The 18,913-nt window shown below is 32.0% G+C and overlaps 1 protein-coding gene across 13 annotated transcripts in view; it reads left to right on the forward strand.

The window, feature by feature from the left end:
- The window catches only part of NBEA (neurobeachin), a 671,041-nt gene that overhangs the window by 83,665 nt on the left and 568,463 nt on the right, over positions 1–18,913 (forward strand). For all 13 annotated transcript variants that reach the window (XM_070578754.1, XM_070578744.1, XM_070578745.1 and 10 more), the window contains 3 exons: positions 773–919; positions 12,796–12,993; positions 13,590–13,723. In XM_070578754.1, the coding sequence (XP_070434855.1) occupies positions 773–919; positions 12,796–12,993; positions 13,590–13,723 (479 nt within the window). The remainder of the gene's footprint in view (positions 1–772; positions 920–12,795; positions 12,994–13,589; positions 13,724–18,913) is intronic.

Consider the following 18,913-nt stretch of genomic DNA (forward strand, 5'->3'; position numbering starts at 1 on the left):
TGCTGTGTGGTAGGCGTCCCACATATAAAGCAGAGGAAGATGGGCATGGATGTTAGCTCAGGGCCAGTCTTCCTCAGCAAAAAGAGGAGGATTGGCAGTAGTTAGCTCAGGGCTAATCTTCCTCAAAAAAAAAAAAAAGTAGAGTTAACTGTGGCCTCTTTGGTGCTGAACTCTCCAGAGGGAGAGTACTGTTACCATCTCTTTTAGGTAGCTGACCTTGGTCATCACTGTTTGTTTGATTCTGCATAATGCCTACTCATATAAGAAAGGGAAGTGATTTTCTTTGAGTCCTTGACTTAGCGTGGAGAAATAAAGGGATGTATCCATGTTGGAGAAATTAGGTAGAATTTAAAAAATTAGACCCTGTGTGTTTATGGTTAAAATTTGGAAAATTCTCTGATTCAGATGAATCTCTCTATGTATGGAAAATTATAAATCATTAGAGTTTTAAAATTAGTTTTACTTTTGTAAATAAATAATTATAAGCCCTCCTGCCTTTAACTATAAAATTTGGAAAGTGGTCACATGATTATTGAGTAGATGGTTCTTGTTTGTTTTGCTTGCCCTTGCATATACATTTAACTGATTTATTTTTCCTAAAAACCTTTAGCTGGCTTTTATTATTTAAATACTTCATGAAGTCTTAATTGATGCTTTCTTCTGTTATTACCGTTATGTATTAAGGTATTCATGACAATGAAGGCAGGTATCTGCATATATTTTGTCCTTACAAAATAATACATTGGACTTTTTTATGACTTTTTAAAAATAGAGCTATGACAAGTGCTTTCTCGGATCTTCAGAAACTGCTGATGCAAATAGGGTTTTCTGTGGTCAACTTGGTGCTGTGTATGTATTCAGTGAAGCACTCAACCCTGCACAGATATTTGCAATTCATCAGTTAGGACCTGGATATAAGGTAGTAATAGCTATCTTACTATAAATTCTATGGAAGGTTTTATATGTATTCTCTGTGAAATGTGATACAATTATATGTGATAAATTCTATGTGAAATGTGATACCGTATAATATATAGTGATAGTGTTTCTTCACTGTGGTTTATAAGTCATCTGTATATTTTAGAACTCAGTTGTTATTATATGTTTCATCTTGTTACAAAGGTGCTTTTTCTTTTTTTAACTTTTCCCTCATGAACTTTTAAAATTCTTTAGAATGTTTCCTAATGTTGAAACCATGGCTTTTGTTGATCTAATTCTGAAATAATAAATTTTATAAAACTGTATTGCTCAATGTGGTATTTGAAATCTCAGACTTTGAAATATACAAATTATACAATGAACAAATGAAATGACTGTTCCTGTTCAAATTAGAGATAACTTGGAAAGAATAGAGATTTAGAAGGAAAATAGTATGAAATATTACGTGTGACTGAAATTATTCCATTTTAGCTTTTACTTTTGCTTGTCCTTTGCAATAGATATGGAAGTGGGTACAATAGTAAGTATCCTAATTTTGCAAAACCAATTATTTAATATGATTTATAATATTCTTCCTGTTTTTTAACTTTCAAAACAAAGGCATATTTAGGCAATATGTATTTACATAAGAATTTGTTTTTAATGTGCAGTATACCCAGCTAGGGAAATATATGAATTTTATTTAAATCGCATTGTGAATTGTGACGTCCCAAATGGTTGGGAGTTGAGAGAGAATTATACAGTGTAAGTCAAAGTATTTATAATTCTGAAGGAGTACGTGTCTTGCATGGAAGAGCTGTTTTTTTTAAACTTAGTGTTTAATCAACGTGAAGATTATGTTATAGAAAATGAGTACTAAACATTAAAAATATTTCTTCTTTTGCTTTTGTACTTTCTCATTACTATTTCTGTTTTTATTTTTATGTTCTATATGGACATATAAGTGACAATTTGAATTTACCTTATTAGAAGATATTTTTGTTTTTAGTGATCTTAATCATAATAATATTGAATGAGAATAACACTGTCATTTTTACGTCAAGGTGACAATACTTGCTACCATCTTTTGTCCATATCATTATCCCTAGAAATGAATTTGTGCTTGTGCTGATACTTTTTCTTTCATGGGTTATTTCATTGGGTTTGCATCCTAGTTTTGCCGTGTGTTGGCTTTGCATAGCAAAACTTTAATTCGTATTTTTGGATTACTGTGGCATCTGCTTTCCTTTCCTACTTCTTTACCTTATTCATTAAAATATTTGATGTGACTTTCTTCAAGCACTAACAGAATAATATTAAGTAGAGTGACAATCAAACCAATGAAATATAAATAAAGGTAGAAAATCAACAAAATGCACATGTGCAAATTATAAATCCAATATGATTGCTATAGTGAAATTTTAGAATTGATGGGAGCTTTCTGGCAGCAAAAAGGAAAAAGGGCTGAATATAAACAGTTACTTAACTCTCCCGTTCAGAAAGGAGCAAACATTGTCATGAGCCACTCCCTGGGTCATTTACTTTTAGCTTGAAGAACTTCCTTTGTTATTTCTTGTTAAAGTGGATCAGCCAGCAACAAATTATCTCAGTTTTTACTTATTTAGGAGTGTATTTTATTTTGCTTTCAGATTTGAAAGATAGCTTTGCTGGGTATAAATTTTTGGTTGAAAGTTTTTTCTTTGAGCATTTTGAATATTTTATTTCCCTGGATTCTCGCCTCCATTTTCTCAGATGAGAAGTTGGTACTTGATCTTATTGGTGTTCCCTTTTAAGTGAAGAATCATTTTTCTCATGCTGCTTTTAGGATTATCTCCTTGTCTTTGGCTTCCAACATTTTTACTATGATTTTTTTCTGTTTGGGGATTTCTTTGCTTTTGTCTTTCTTGGAGTTTGTGGGCTTCTTGAATGTGTAATAGTTTTCAATAAAGTGGAAAGTATTGGCCATTAAGTTTTTGAATATTTTCTCTCTCTTTTCTCTTTCTTCTCTACTTCTGGTATTTCCATTCTGTGTATGTTGGTACACTTAATTGTTTGCTACGTTTCTCTGAGGCTCTGATTATTTTCTTCACTCTTTTTTTCTCTCTGGCTTTTGGATTGCATACTCTATCAGTTTATCTTCATGTTTGCTAATTCTTTCTTCTGCATGTTCAAATCTACTGTTGAGTCCCTCTACAGAATTTTTCCATTGAGTTATAATTTTCAACTGCAGAATTTCCATTTGGATTGGTTTTATAGTATCTATCTCTTTATCAGTGTTCTCTATTTAATGTGACATTGTCATCCTACCTGCACTTATTTCTCTAATTGTGGTTTCCTTTAGTTTTTGAACATATTTTTAATGGCCACTCTGAAGTCTTTCTCTTTTAGATCTGTCATCTGTTTGCTCTCACTGGCAGTTTCTATTGCCTGCTTTCCCCCCCATTTATGGGTTTTCTTTCCCTTTTCTTTGCATGTCTCTCAATTTTTGGTTGGAAAGTGGACAGTTTAGGTAATATGTTGTCTCATTTCTTGATACTACTACCTCTCCTTCCCTCTAGGGCTTATTATTTGTTTTTTGACTGGATGGGATACTTTAGTGTTCTTTTTAAAAAATTGTTCCTTTTTTCCTCAATATTTGCAAGAACTCACCATTGGAGCTGTAGTCTAGAGTTCTTTGTATGAAAATTTTAAGTTATAAATATAAATTTTTGAATATATGTCAGAGTTTTCTCATTTTATATTTATTTTTGATTTTTTTTTTTTTTTTAAAGATTGGCACCTGAGCTAACTACTGTTGCCAATCTTTTTTTTTTTTCCTGCTTTATCTCCCCAAATCCCCCCGGTACACAGTTGTATATCATAGTTGCAGGTCCTTCTAGTTTTGGTATGTGGGATGCTGCCTTAACATGGCCTGACGAGTGGTGCCATGTGCGCACCCAGGAACCAGCGAAACCCTGGGCCACTGCAGCGGAGCGCGTGAACTTAACCTCTCGGCCATGGGGCCGGCCCCTATTTTTGAATTTTTTTTTTAAATTTTATTTTTTGAGGAATATATCCATTTTATTTTTATGATTCTAATTTTTGGAAATTTGGTGAAGCTTGTCTTATGAACCCAAATATGTATTTTCTTTACTAGTTGTTTATGTGTTCTTGAGAAGAATGTGTATTGTACACATTACATGTAATATTCCATGTTGAGATGCTGTACTGAAACATTCTATATTAAGAAGTCTGTGCTGTATACTACTCCTTTGAATGTAATTAGTGCAAAATATGTCCATACCCTCTTTTTCTTTAAAAATTTTATGGCAGCTTTATTGAGGTATAATTTATGTATCATCCAATTCACTCATTTTAAGTGTACAAAAAAATTATTCTAGGTAAACTTACAGAGTTGTACAAAGATCACCACAGTCCAATTTTATAACATTTCTATCACCCCAGAGACATCCCACATACCTACTGACAGTCATTCTTATCCCCATCTTACTCATACCAGTTTATATAATAATTCTCCTTCTGGAAGTCCTTCTCAAAGGAATAATTCAATAAATAAATATTAATTTTTATGTACAAATATGCTTATTATACCTTAATATATAATTTTTAAGACTCAAAATTAATATAAATACCACAATTGGGTAAAGATAAGAAAATGGTATTTATATAACAGATTCGATGTTGACAGTCACTTAAGTTGCATCAAAAAATTTTTTTAAATCTGAAATTGTTAGATTTAATCAATTATGATGTGAATTTCTTTGACTCCCACAAAACAAAGGAGGTAATTATGGACTTTGTATCATGGACTGAAAAAATCAAGACCAATATTTTTCCAAATAAGAATAGATTTTATTAGACATCTTACATTACATTTCCCTAAAAAGATTTTATAACTTTCAAGAGAAAATATTAGAAGTTGTTGATTACACTGTAAGCAATAAGAACAAAATGAAAGTAAAGGTTTTGTTCCAGACAACGGAATGCACGTATATTTCAGCAGTGTTAAAATGCAGACATGGAGAAGCTAATTACAGTGTTTTACAGTACAATTTTCAGTATTTTATTCAGTCAATATTTTCAGAAAGCAAGTTTTCCGAGTTCTTAAGCATCATAGTTATAATAGCCTCCGTCCGGAAAATAAAGGGTAGGAAGAATCAATGAACTTTTTTAGACTAATTGTTTTTAAAGGCTAGTGACCATCAGTCAAAGAGAGTCCTATCTTTTGTGTTTTGCAGGACTTTTTACTTAAATTCATTGAAGATAAAAAAAGTAAATGATATCTGTAAATATTAGTATAAGACTTTCAGCTCAAAAAATTTTATTGCTTGGAAGTTCAGTCTAGGACAAAGAACATTAGTGATTTTGTATTTATACTTAACGGTTGCTGTGTTTCTCAAAACAGCCAACTCTTATACATGCAATAAATGAAGGGGCCCAGCCCCTTTAAAAAAAGCCAAAGAAAAATATTTAAATAAACTAAAACTGAAAAACAGTGGGTTTTGGCAACAGTAGAAAGTGAGATTTATGATTGAATTGAGTCCTGAAGGAAGACCAAAATCACAGAAGATGAAATAGGGTGGTATATTTTTAATCTTAAGAGTTAGGAATGGATAATTTTATTCTAAATTTATGAATTTTCCCTGAATATGGAAAAGTCATTTAAATGTAGTTTTAAAATGACTAGAGAAACAACTAAAATGCTTCCATTAGGATGAATTTCTTCATACAACTTTACAATTCAGAGAACATGTATTAAAGCATTTCTGTGCACAGAGTGCTATTATAGGCATTATGAAAGATGCAAAACTGTAAATTACCTTTAAAGAGCTGACAACCAAATAAGGGAGAAAGACATAGAAAAAGCAAAAAAGTCAAGTTTATTGAATGTTATGATCAGGATATAATCTGTGAGCACTAAGTCTTATGGGATCCTGGAGAAGGGCTCTCATTGGGAAACTGAGAAATGCTTCATAGAGAAGATAGCATTAAAACTAGCTCAGTCAGGCTCATGAAGCTTCTAAGATTAATTTGAAATCCTTAAAGATTAAGTGATCTTTGTTTCTTTTGGTGGGGAACAATCTGCTTCCCTTGATTACATCTCATAGGTTCATTGAACTGAAAATACTGTGATTTTTTGTTTTTGTTTTGATCCATTGGTACTCTTTAACTGCTTTGTTTTTCCTATGGGGATGAAAATTAGAATTTGCAGAAAATCTTTTAAAATGTGCTATCCAATTACAAACTTTCTTGCTTAACTAATTAATTTTAAAAGCTTTCAACCTGTCCTCTGATTTTGTCCATAATAGAGTAACTAGTACTGGATGTGCCCTGCCACTGTAAATAACTAAAAATCAGCAAAATATACAAAACTATCCATTTTTAGACACATTTCAATATACATAGCACAGCCTCAGATCCTTGAGAGTAGGAGAACATTGAAGATGAGTTCGATAGTCACCCCAACTCTCTGGCTGGGGTCAGTATTTTTAGTGAGGCACAAGAAGGTGGAGGCGAGGCATAGCAGGGTGATCCTGCTGAGCTGAGGATGTTGAGGTCAGGATTCAGAGCTGCTGAAACAGGTGGAACTTGTGGGAGGGGGTGCTGAAAAGGAGCAAGTTGTTGGGATACGGGCAGAAGTCTTTGTGAGGGTTCATTGTGGGTCTTTTGCCAAGGGCAGAGCTGCACATTTACAGTCTGAGACACCATGAGCCTTGGCAGAAAGCAGTTGTTACCAGTAGCAATAGCGAGGTCCCAGAGGTCACACAGTGCTTTAAGACTTTGAGACTTTGTTGGCCAAGTGACAGTGGGTTATACCCATATCCTCAGATGCTCAGTAATTATTGTACAAATGAATGTCAGTCGTGGTATAGAAATTTCAGGGTTTTCCTCTACTAGATTATAATTATTCACACATATTTCCAATCAAATCATTCCGTAGAGTGTATCTTTTATCATTGTCTCTTTGATATTGGTTTTCATCAGTGATGTGTTTCTCTTGTTTAGTATTTTAAATATTGCAGTGTTTATAGTGCTGGTACTTGGCAGTTCTACTAATTTGATATATGGCATTATGGCAACTTTTAAAGATTTGAGTGGTTTAATCATTTTCCACTATGTTGAAGTACTAACTTCACTTCATGCATTGAAATTTTCTATTCTAATCCGTTTGCCATTTGTTGGCATGCCTGTGACCATAATCTTTTCTTTCTTCTACACTCTTGCTTGTTAAGGGGTGGTAGTAATGATTGTAGGGCATGCCATTGAATAAAATTCAACAATATATCAATATTTATTATATTCAAGGGGCTGTTCTAAACTTTGGACATTAAAAATGATTAAACTGATACTCTCTTTATAGGAATAATTATGTCGTTAAATGTTTATAATTAAAAGTTGATATGTGTACCATTTAGGGAGTATAATGTAAGTACTATTAAAGTTTTATGGAAGGATGATTAATTCCAGATACAGAGGATTTAGGAACTCCTTGTAAAAAATGGAAGTTTTTTAGGGTTCTTGAAAAATAAATAAATTTCAGAAGGTGAGCAGGACGTGATGATAAGAATGTTAGACAGAGGGCAAGGGAGTACAGGATGTGCTTATGGATTGATCCACAGTCAGCCATGGCTTCATGGTAGAATACGAAGTAGGCAGAGTGATTTATGGTGGAATGTGAGGATGATTCTAATGGGTTGAAACCAAGTTATCGAAGACCTTGAATATCAAAATAGTGAATTTGGATTTCCATTCTTGTAGAATTCTCAAAAATTTGTAGCAGGGGAATAGATTGATCCTATTTATGTATTTTCCTAGAGAAGTTTTGAAATGTATATTTTTTTAATGAATTCAGATGGATTGTTTATTCATTTTGAAGGGAAATTTGTACCATGTACAGGTGGCAACATTCTCTTAATTATAGATCAGGAAATATGATTTATTGACTATTGCAATGTCATTGCCATGTTAATATTAGCAACACTTGTCACATAGTGAGTCTGAGAAGAGCAATAGATATTGTCATATAAATGTTATTCTTACATAAATTCAATGGAAAATGGCTGTATTCCTGACATTGGTGAAGTTTTTAGAGATTAGTATTAGAAAATAAAGTGCCTCTGCTCTTGTAGCAATTAGATAAACTTAGTTTTGTTGAGTTTAGCAGTGTTCTGGCCCATTTTCTCATATTTACTGAAATTAAGTAATTTTAGTTTGGGTGATTAGGGTACTACTCAGTGAGGCTTTGCCTCATTAGCCACTATGTCACAGATGTCTGGATGTCTACTATCATAAGTGCAATATGCCATTCCGTAAAATTTATGGTCAATGTTATGAGTAACGTTTATGAAAAAAATTTTAACACAGAAAAATGTTTGTATAATATTATGTAGAAAAGGAGGTAGTAATAATAGCAGCTACTGTTGTGAGTTGCTTTAAAGAACCAGGTATTGTTCAAAGTGTTCTATTTTATGTGTTAGGTGTGTAACAGATGAGAGGTAAATAACTTGTGGATGGATACACATCTAGTAGGTCGTACAGTTGAGATGCAAACTCGAGTCTAACTGGTTTTAAAGCTAATGCTTTTATTTATTTATTTATTTTTTCCCGAGAAAGATTTGCCTTGAGCTAACGTCTATTGCCAGTCTTCCTCTTTTTTTTTCCTTCCCAAAACCCCAGTACGGAGTTGTATATTCTAGTTGCATGTCCTGTTTCTTGTATGTGAGCCACTACCACACGATGGCTACTGACAAAGTGATGTGGTTCCATGCCCAGGAAGTGAACCTGGGCCACCAAAACAGAGAGTGCCAAACTTTAACCACTAGGCCATCAGATCTGGCTCAAAACTAATGCTTTTAACTACAGATCTTCCTTGACTTGTGGTGGGGTCACTTCCTGCTAAACCCATTGTAAGTTGAAAATATTGTAAGTCAAAAATGCATTTAATACACCTAACCTGCCAAGCACCATGGCTTAGCCTGGCCTACCTTAAACATGCTCAGAACACTTACATTAAACTACAGTTGGGAAAAATCATCTAACACAAAGCCTGTTTTATAGTAAAGTGTTGAATATCTCATGTTTGAATACTGTACTGAAAGTGAAAAACAGGATGGTTATATGGATACAAAATGGTTATAAGTGTATCTGGTTTTTACTCTCATGATCTCATGGCTGACTGGGAGCTGTGGCTCGCTGCTGCTGTCCAGTGTCACAAGAGAGTATCATACTACATATTTCTAGCTCAGGAGAAGATCAAAGTTCAGAATTCGAACTACGATTTCTACTGAATGTGTAGAGCTTTTACACCATCATGAAGTTGAAAACTCCTAAGTTGAACCATTGTTAAGTTGTGGGTCATTTGTATTGTCCTGTACAGAACTGACAGTACAATATTTTTAAAAAAAATTTTAAAGCTTTTCCCCCCAATTTTATTGAGATATAATTGACACATAACATTGTATTAGTTTAAGGTATACAACATAAATATTCAATATTTGTATATATTGTGAATGATCACCACAGTAAGTCTGGTTAACATCCAACACCATCTATAGTTAGAAAATTGTTTTCCTGTGATGAGAACTTGTAATATCTACTCTTCTAGCAGCTTTCAAATATACAATACAGTATTATTAACTATAGTCACCACGCTGTATATTACAAATGCCCGTGATTTATCTATAACTGGAAGTTTCTGCCTTTTGAGCTCCTTTACCCATTTTGCTTTCCCCCATGCCCCATTGCTGGCAGCCATCCATCTGTTCTCTGTATGTATGAGTTCAGGTCTTTTTTTTTTAGGTTTTACATATAACTGAGATCATAACGCTGTTTATCTTTCTCTGTCTGACTTATTTCACTTAGCATAATGTCCCCAAGATCCATGTTGTTACAAAGGACAAGATTTCTTTCTTTTTTTATGACTAAAGAACATACCACTGTGTGTGTGTGTGTGTCTGTGTATGTATATATATCTCCACCACGTTTTCTTTATCCATTCATCCGTTGATGGACACTTAGGTTGGTTCCATATTTTGGCTATTACACATAATGCTGCAGTGAATAAGGGGGTGCATATATATTTTTGAGTTAGTGTTTTCTTTTTCTTTGGATAAATATCCAGAAGTCAAATTACCGGATCATATGGTAGTTTTGTTATAAATCTTTTTAGGAATCTCCATGCTCTTTTTCCATTGTGGCTGTACGAATTTACTTTCCCACCAAGGGTGCACGAGGGTTCCCTCCACCTTCTCTCCAATACTTGTTGTCTCTTTTATTTTTGATAATAGCTGTTCTAACAGGTGTGAGGTGATATTTCATTGCGGTTTTGGTTTGCGTTTCCCGGATGACTGGTGATGTTGAGCACCTTTCCGTGTACCTACTGGCCATCTGTATGTCTTCTTCAGAAAAATGTCTATTTAGATCCTCTGCCCATATTTTAATCAGGTTATTTGGTTTTTTGCTATTGAGTTTTATGACTTTTTAAATATATTTTGGTATTAATCCCTTATTAAATATATGATCTGCAAATATTTTCTCCTATTCAGTAGGTTGCCTTTTTATTTTGCTGATGGTTTTCTTTGCTCTGCAGAAGCGTTTTAGATAGATGTAGTCCCACTTGTTTATTTTTGCTTTTGTTGCTTTTGCTTTTAGTGTCAAATCCAGAAAATCCTGAAAATGTAACAACTAGATAGAGCACATGTTGCATGTCCTCCAATTGCTATTCCCATCATTTACACATTGCCTTTCTTTGTATAATATCATCAGCATAAGGAGGCAGCACAGCTCTGTTTGATTAACCTCCACCTCTGCCCTTGGCTCATCCATCTCCTATAGTCTTTCCTCTTTCTTATTTGGTCTGCTTCTCCGGTGTCTACATTGTCCTTTATACTCTTCTCCAAGTTCTCTCAGTTAAATAATTTTATTTCTACAAATTAACTCCTATGTTTTACTCTTCCAAAATACTTAATTCTGCTTTTGATGAGTACTCTTCAAGATAAGTCAAAATCTAGCATATTTGTGCAATTTTACTTTAAAATGGGTTAGAAATACAAATATTAAACATTTGGAGTATTTCTGATCTTACTGAAATACATATTAAAGTGTTTATTTACAATACCAAGGCAACCAGTGAAGAAGGTAGTTAGGTGTGTTTTACATTGCCATTATTACTATCTAATATAGTTAACATAATTTTATTCAAATTTTTTTTTAATTCTTTGTTTCAATTTTCTATTGTAATTGTCACCTATTCTTTAGTACGTTAAGGACAGAAGTAGAATCTTTCTTTAAACCAGGACGTATTTTAAATCTAACTCTTACCTCTAGCTTGGGAAGTGAGTCTGTGAGTTATAAAAAAAGATTAAATTTTGAAACTTTGAGGTGGGAGATAATGATCTGCATTCCATTTAATTAAGAAGAGAACAAAAGTTCTGATCCCAAATAGTGTGATTTTGTTAGCTTATTTCTAATATTGAAATATATAAGCATACTTACATTTAAAAGTAAAAAGTTCCATCCATAACCAAATGTACACAAATTTTTGATTATCCATGCAGCTCTTATCTTGGCATATGCCTAATAGTAACTGTTTGCATTCAGATTCAAGTTAGAAAGGCTCTTTAGATACTAGCCCAGAAGTAGAAAACTGACTAAATTTGGCCTGAAATGCTTGATCTGCACGATGGTTTAAAATATTTGGATTAAGTTAAAAATTAGTGATTTTAAATGAAAATCCAGATTTCATGTTTCTTTTGAAAAATATGGAATTTTTCAACATGGTACAATGATTACTTGAGCTGAGCACTAGGGATCACTTATAGACAGGACGTGTTCTCTCTAGTTTGAAGTCCTTACTTGGCCCTCTTCACTTATATGCTTGTGTATTTGCTTCCTGTAAGAACTTGAGTGTGGAACATTTCGTTTAATCTTACTATAACATTACAGTGAGGAAATTGGAGACGTGTTAGTTAATTGATTTGTTTGACCCTAAATAAGAGATAATTAATGGCAGAGTCTGGATTATAATCCAGATCACTTCACTATTAATCTGTTAATATTTACTATGAGTCAGAAGACTTGGCATTTTGTCATAGCACCATCCCTTCTAGATCTTAATTTCTCTCAAATTTGGTTTTCAGAGTTGCAAATTAAAAATAATAATAATACTGATGTCATATGATTGTTGGAAAGGTTAAATATTATTTTTCATTGTCAAGTTCAGATCTGCAGAGAAATTTTAAGCATTTCTTTCAATACCTTTCTTATTACAGCTGGTACATCTTTATTTCTTTTCCTTCATATAAACTGGTAGCATGTTTTAATGAACTTCTCTTCTGTGTTTAGCATGGCTATTGTGATACTTTTGTCCAGTAGCATTGACATTCAATATGTTGATATCCTTTTTATAGTAAAGACATAAATATTTTTGCATATAAACATTTTTTATAGTCTCAAATGATAGTCGTTTTTCTATATAAGTAATTCATGTGCCAGGCAATATTTACTTATATAAATACTTTTGAAAATGTCAACAAGAAAAATTAAATTTATGTTATAAAGTATTAAAGCAAAATCCTATTTACACTTAATATCATTTGGCTTTATATTTTTTCTAATAAAATTATTTTTTAAATATCAAAAACAATAAAAATGTGAATGTTAAGATATGACTACGTTTATCTTAATAAAATTTAGCTGAACTGAAGTGATAGCCCTGAAGTGATAATGACAAAATAATATAATGCTATGACAAGAGCCTGACACATGGAAAGGTCACAATAAATTGTTTATTATCTTAAATGTTTCTTTGCTTTAACAATTTAGAGTTTTAGTATGTTACATTTAAAAAGAGTGTTTAATTTAGTTTTATTTTTTCAGAGCACCTTTAAGTTTAAATCCGAGAGTGATATTCATTTGGCAGAACATCATAAACAAGTTCTGTATGATGGGAAACTTGCAAGTAGTATTGCATTTACGTATAATGCTAAGGCCACTGATGCTCAGCTATGCCTGGAATCATCACCAAAGGAAAATGCATCGATTTTTGTGCATTCCCCACACGCTCTAATGCTCCAGGTGAGTGAATAGTAGGTTAGTTTTCATCAGCATTAACAAATGTCTGTATTTTACATATTAAACATTGCTCATCTGTAAATCTACAATTGCTGTTTGCTTTTCTAGATATTTGAATGATATTTTTGTTGCTTTCCTTTATTTTGGCAATATACTTTACCTTGGACTTCTCTCCTTAGTAGGAAATCTGTCATTTCTCTTAACATGCATGTTCTATATTGTTTGAAATAAAACAAATTGATTGGCTGAACAGGCAGAAATAAAAACGTACTTTGCTTTAAGAACATATTAGTATTGTTCTGTAACATAAAAATTACCTCTATTTAAATTTGTTAATAGTATTTCTTATTTTAGAATATCTTTTGACTTATAGCTTCTTACTTTTAGTGTAAAAATCTCTCAACTTAAGAATTTCAGATTTAAAAGTGATTAGCCAAGATATTTTAATTTTTATTTTATATGTGTATCAGAAATTTTATAATTGAGGGCTTTTAAAATGTCTCTCTCATTTAATTCTCTTACAAAGTTATTTGGAACAAGGGAATAGTGATAACATTATGCTGTAGAAATTTAATAAACATTTTTATTTTTGAACATAGGATGTGAAAGCTATAGTAACACATTCAATTCATAGTGCAATTCATTCAATTGGAGGGATTCAAGTGCTTTTCCCACTTTTTGCCCAACTGGACAATCGGCAGCTCAATGACAGTCAAGTGGAAACAACTGTCTGGTAAGTTCTCTTTGAATGTGAAATTTCTGATGGTTTTTCACACTTAGATTATGCATGGTATACTGAGTGCTGTGTAAATGTATTATGATATTTGGTTTTTATCCTTGAAGTGCTAATGAGATTTTCTTTAGGACTAAGGCAGATATATATTTATACAGTATAAGAAAACCTGACTCTTAGATTTTCATTACCATAAAGGAGTGACTTCCTTGATAATAAATAAAAAATTCTTAGCAGATATAGCATAGTGATTATAATATGCAGTTGAGAAAGAATGTTAGTCCTGACCTTATCCTTTGCAAATACTCATGGTTTGGATTGTCCTGTCAGGTTAAAGAAAATTACTAGGGTAAAGTTTATTTGGAAGAATAGTATTTAATAACAGTTACATAATTTATATCTTAAGTACTGGTGTTATTTTATAATGCTATTATCATAAAAGTAGCACAATATTAATTAATACTAGCTTTTTTATATATATATATATCTTATGTTTGAGAACCCAAATCTAACAAGTGGCATATCCATGTTTACATGAAAATTAAATATCTCCTAATAAGATTGATTTCATGTTAAATTTTTGTAGCTTCCTTCCTTTTTATTAAAAAGTACCTCATGCAACAAACTGATTTAATGTTATATCTTAGAATCATATATTTAAGAAGTTAAATGTGAATTTTAACAGCTGTTTGACTCTGTATTTTGCTATGCTTGGAGAATTTAAAAGGAAAGTTATTTAGGTAACATTAATTTTTACTCCAATGATAATCTAGGAATGTTTCATTAGTGTTTATACATATACGTGAAATTCTCCATGGGTTATCCAATTTTGAATTGATAGAAAAACTAGTGAATGAAGCTAAAATGGGAAAAATTTAAAGTCTATTGAAATGTAACACGATTTTGTCATATTATTATCTAAATTAGTTATTAACAAACTTCTCTTTTAGTATTACTAATAATAATGTCCCTGTGTTGGGACCATCTTTATGTAAAGTATAAATGTGACCTGTATGTTTACAAAATTCAGCTCCCATGTATGGGTCATGCTTTCTTTTATATCAATATAGTGTAAAAACGATTGGAGTTTTGAAGTGAAAAGGGATCCTGAGGTCATGCCCTGCTGTGATACTAGTTTGCTATGAGATCTTAAATAATTTCATTGGGAGGCAGATCAGCCTAGTGGAAAACTGAAACTTTAAATCCCAGTTCTGGATTTAAATTCAAAATATTTTGCTATCATCTTAGTGAACCAGTACACACTATGATCAATAGTTTAAAACCCTAATAAGTGCTGTGAAAAGAAGTTAAAGTAGCCAGTAGAAAACTCTATGTGTAATTTAAATATTCCTTATGAATTAATATTAAATCCATAATTATTTTAACATGAAATGAAATTTGTTGCTTTGTAAAGAAAATTTAGAAAGACTATACAGTTTGAAATGCTCCAACTAAAAGTATCACAATAATTTATATCATTATGAATAGCCTTATAAAATCTTAGTGTTAAAATCATGTTTAACAGATTATCTGGTCCATTCATCCAAGGCACGTGGTTATTTTTCATTGCCTGTCTTCAAAACTCATTTTACTGTTTATATTATATTTTGATATTTAAATTATATTTATTTCATCATGTAAATAAAAGACAGTTTGAGGGGTCAGCATTCTGATTTTCATTTTGACTTGTTTGTTTTTAATTTTTTTATATCATTCATCCTAATTTTTCCCTGTAATAAATAACTTCAGCTTTTTCAGTAGTGGATATGTTCTTAGTTTACAGCCAATAGCAAACATAATAAGAAAGGTATGACTCTCCTCGTTAATGATAATAATACATACCCAATTCCAGGCTGCCCTATGATTCAATTATGTGCTATTTTGATTCTTATCTAATATTTTTCATTAAATGTTTCACAGCCCTTGATGTCTGAGGTTGGCTCTTTTGTGGACAATTGTGTATATCAGTAATACAGACTTGCGTTATTTAAAGTTTTGAAGGGGACCTTATAGACAAGTGTGTGCATCAGTGATACAGTCTTTTTGTTTTTGTAATGTTAAAGGCACATTGTTAAATGGATTTCTCCTTCTATTTGAAGAACACAGTCTTAGGTATAGGGCAAGGGTTGATAGAATGTTTTGTTTTACAGGTATATCATAAATTCCTATGGATGAATGAGATCTTGAAATGGGATATATCGTTTTATTTTTAATCAATATTAAATTGTGCTAGATGATTGAGAATCTATATGAAATTTTTAAATCTTCCAGAGAAAATTTGATATGCACTTTTTTTGAAAATTTGTTTGCATAATAAATACATGACGAAAATTGCAGTGCAGATGATTCCTGACTTACAATGTTTTGACTTAGGATTTTTCACCTTTACGATGATGCGAAAGTGATACACTTTCAGTAGAAGTTATACTTTGATTTTGAATTTTGGTCTTTTGCTGGACTAATGATATGCGGTACAATACTCTCTCGTGATGCTGGGCAGTTCCCAGTTAGCCACACTGATACACTTAGAACCATTTTTACCCATACAATCTTTCTGTTTTTCACTTTCAGTACAGTATTCAATAAATTACATGAGATATTTAACACTTTCTTATAAAAGAGGCTTTGTATTAGATAATTTTGCCCAACTGTAGCTAAACATAAGTGTTTTAAGCACATGTAAAGTAGTCTAGGCTAAGCTATGATATTTGGTAGGTTAAGTGTATTAAATGCATTTTGACTTATGATATTTTAAAGTTAGGATGGGTTTATTGGGACATAACCGATCATAAGTCGAGGAAGATCTGTATTATCTAATTCTTAATTACTTTTTGGGGAAATTGAGCTACACACTAAAATAGGTTATGTCTCTTCCTTCTGTGTTTCAAGCTGAAGCATTTTCATTTCCGTGTACTTTCCTCTACTCAATATTCCCTTTTTATGAAACTTTTTACTGTTTCTGTAAGCCTTATGTCTGTTGGCAGTAGTATACCATTGTTATAAACCTTGATGAGTTTTGTTCTATATAGGGCACTTTAGTATTGAAATTATTTATTGAAGGAATAATCTTATTTTCTGGAGCCTTTAAAAAATAGGCTTTATTTGTGCAGGAGAATTTTGGGGCTTTGCTTTATCATGAAGGCTACATATTATAGCCTTAGACTTGGGTTCAAATCCTGAGTTTACTATTTATTATTAGTGCAACCTTGGGTGTTTTAGTTTGTGCTTCAGTTTCCACTATTACAAAATTGGAATAATAATAGCTCACTGGGTTATTTAGATTAAATGCTGTAAAATGTAGAGCTTGACATATTAAGCACTCAGTACGTGCTAGTTTTTGTTATTATAATGACAATGGGCTGGGTGATCAAGATTTTCTCTTAATACTACAGTTGTATATTAAAAAATATTATATATCATCAATCTTAGAGAAATTGGTTTTTATAATAGGTGCCATGTTACTTTATATTTGAACTTCCTTCTACCAATGATGTTATTTACAATAGAGAATGACTTAAGTAATCAAGTAGAACTTACATTTTGAATTGCAGTTGTATCGATGAAAACTGGTTTTGAATTATTTCCTCATTTTCTAGATACAGTGGCTTAAAATTGAGGAATGTGTTAACTCAAGTTTTGAAGCTAATACCAAGTCATAGAAAGCCTAGAAGCTTTAAGATGATTTTTCTTCAGCTGAGTTTTGGATTTTTTTATAGCTACCACTTTAATATTTAAATCTCCAGGAGTAACACTTTTTATTGCCTTTTAAGGTGTGGTTAGCTTTTATCATGGCACAAAATTTAATCAACAGAAGGAGTAGATAAATATTGTGACAACACATACAGTATTTTTGATGTGATCTGTTTTTGAATAAGTAAATTAGACCAATATTTACTTACTGTTGTGATATCATCCTATTCATATTGATTTTCAAGTACTGTGGCCACCTTGAGTAATTCTGCCAAGTGATGAAAGCTATTTGGATGTTTTCTCATTCCTCGGGGACTAAAACTATTTTATTATTTTATATTGGACTAGATGATAAGCAATAATTAAATAAATTGCCTTTCACTAGACATTACAGAAATAATTTAATGACTAAAAGAATGAATAAATGATTAATAAATTATCTTAAGAAGTATAACTCCAATCTTGAAGTAATCATATCTTTCATATTTTGTGTCTAAGAATGACTCAATAAATTAGAAATTTCGTTTTACTTTGATTTGGATGATCATATATATTGACTGCAAATGACGTGTCCTTAAATTTGGCCCACTCTCCTTTTTTTTTTAAGAACATGTGTTAATAAATTTTATATGTGACGCAAAACAAAACAAAAATCTTCCTCTCTCAGTGACTTAGGAAGAATTTGCTTTAAAAAAACATGTACTTTCTGGCACAAGATAAAATAGCGTTTTGTATAATCAAACAACGAAAACTACACTAAGTAGTTCTCCTTAGAGACTGTGGTGCAATGGGCAGGAGTTCTTGTGTGAGACAGATTAAGGCTCAAACCGGTGTTCTGTTCGTACTCTCTGCTCTTAGGTGTTGGGGATGTCTGTGGGCATGTAGTGGTAGCACACAGTGTTTACTGAGTACTTACTATGTGCCAGTCACTGTTTGTAATTGTATTATCTTATCTAATCCTGTTCTGCTGATGAGGGAGAGAAAAATGGAATAACTTGCTTGAGGTCACAGTGACTTAAGTGGCAGAACCAGGATTCTATTCCTGAAAGCCTGACTCCAAAGCCCTCACTCTGAACCATTGTGAACAACTCTGAGAATCACTTTTGCCATCTGTGGAGTGATTTTAATGATGCCAGCTTTATCTGATTGTGATATGAATTAAAATAGGATAGTATATATAAAGTATCATAGTGTCTGGACATAATAGGCACTTAATGAGGTTTCTTTCTTTCCTCAGTAAATAAACATTAATCTATTAATGTGATATAATTTTGTATTATTAAAATTTATTTTTAATGCTACTTTGATAAATTTTATAAACAAAATCAATTTCAAGTGATAATTTAAATGAATTTCTGTAAGCATATAAATATTTTTCTCATAAAAGTGGTCCTTTTATTTTAAATTATGATAAATACAGGTTGTTTGGTAGACTGCTTGATGGAATATAAGATATAAAAAATTTAGAGAATCTCATAAAGCATTTATGTCAATGATCCT

Source organism: Equus przewalskii, chromosome 16 (genome assembly GCF_037783145.1).
Source record: "Equus przewalskii isolate Varuska chromosome 16, EquPr2, whole genome shotgun sequence".
Taxonomy (NCBI): Eukaryota; Metazoa; Chordata; class Mammalia; order Perissodactyla; family Equidae; genus Equus; species Equus przewalskii.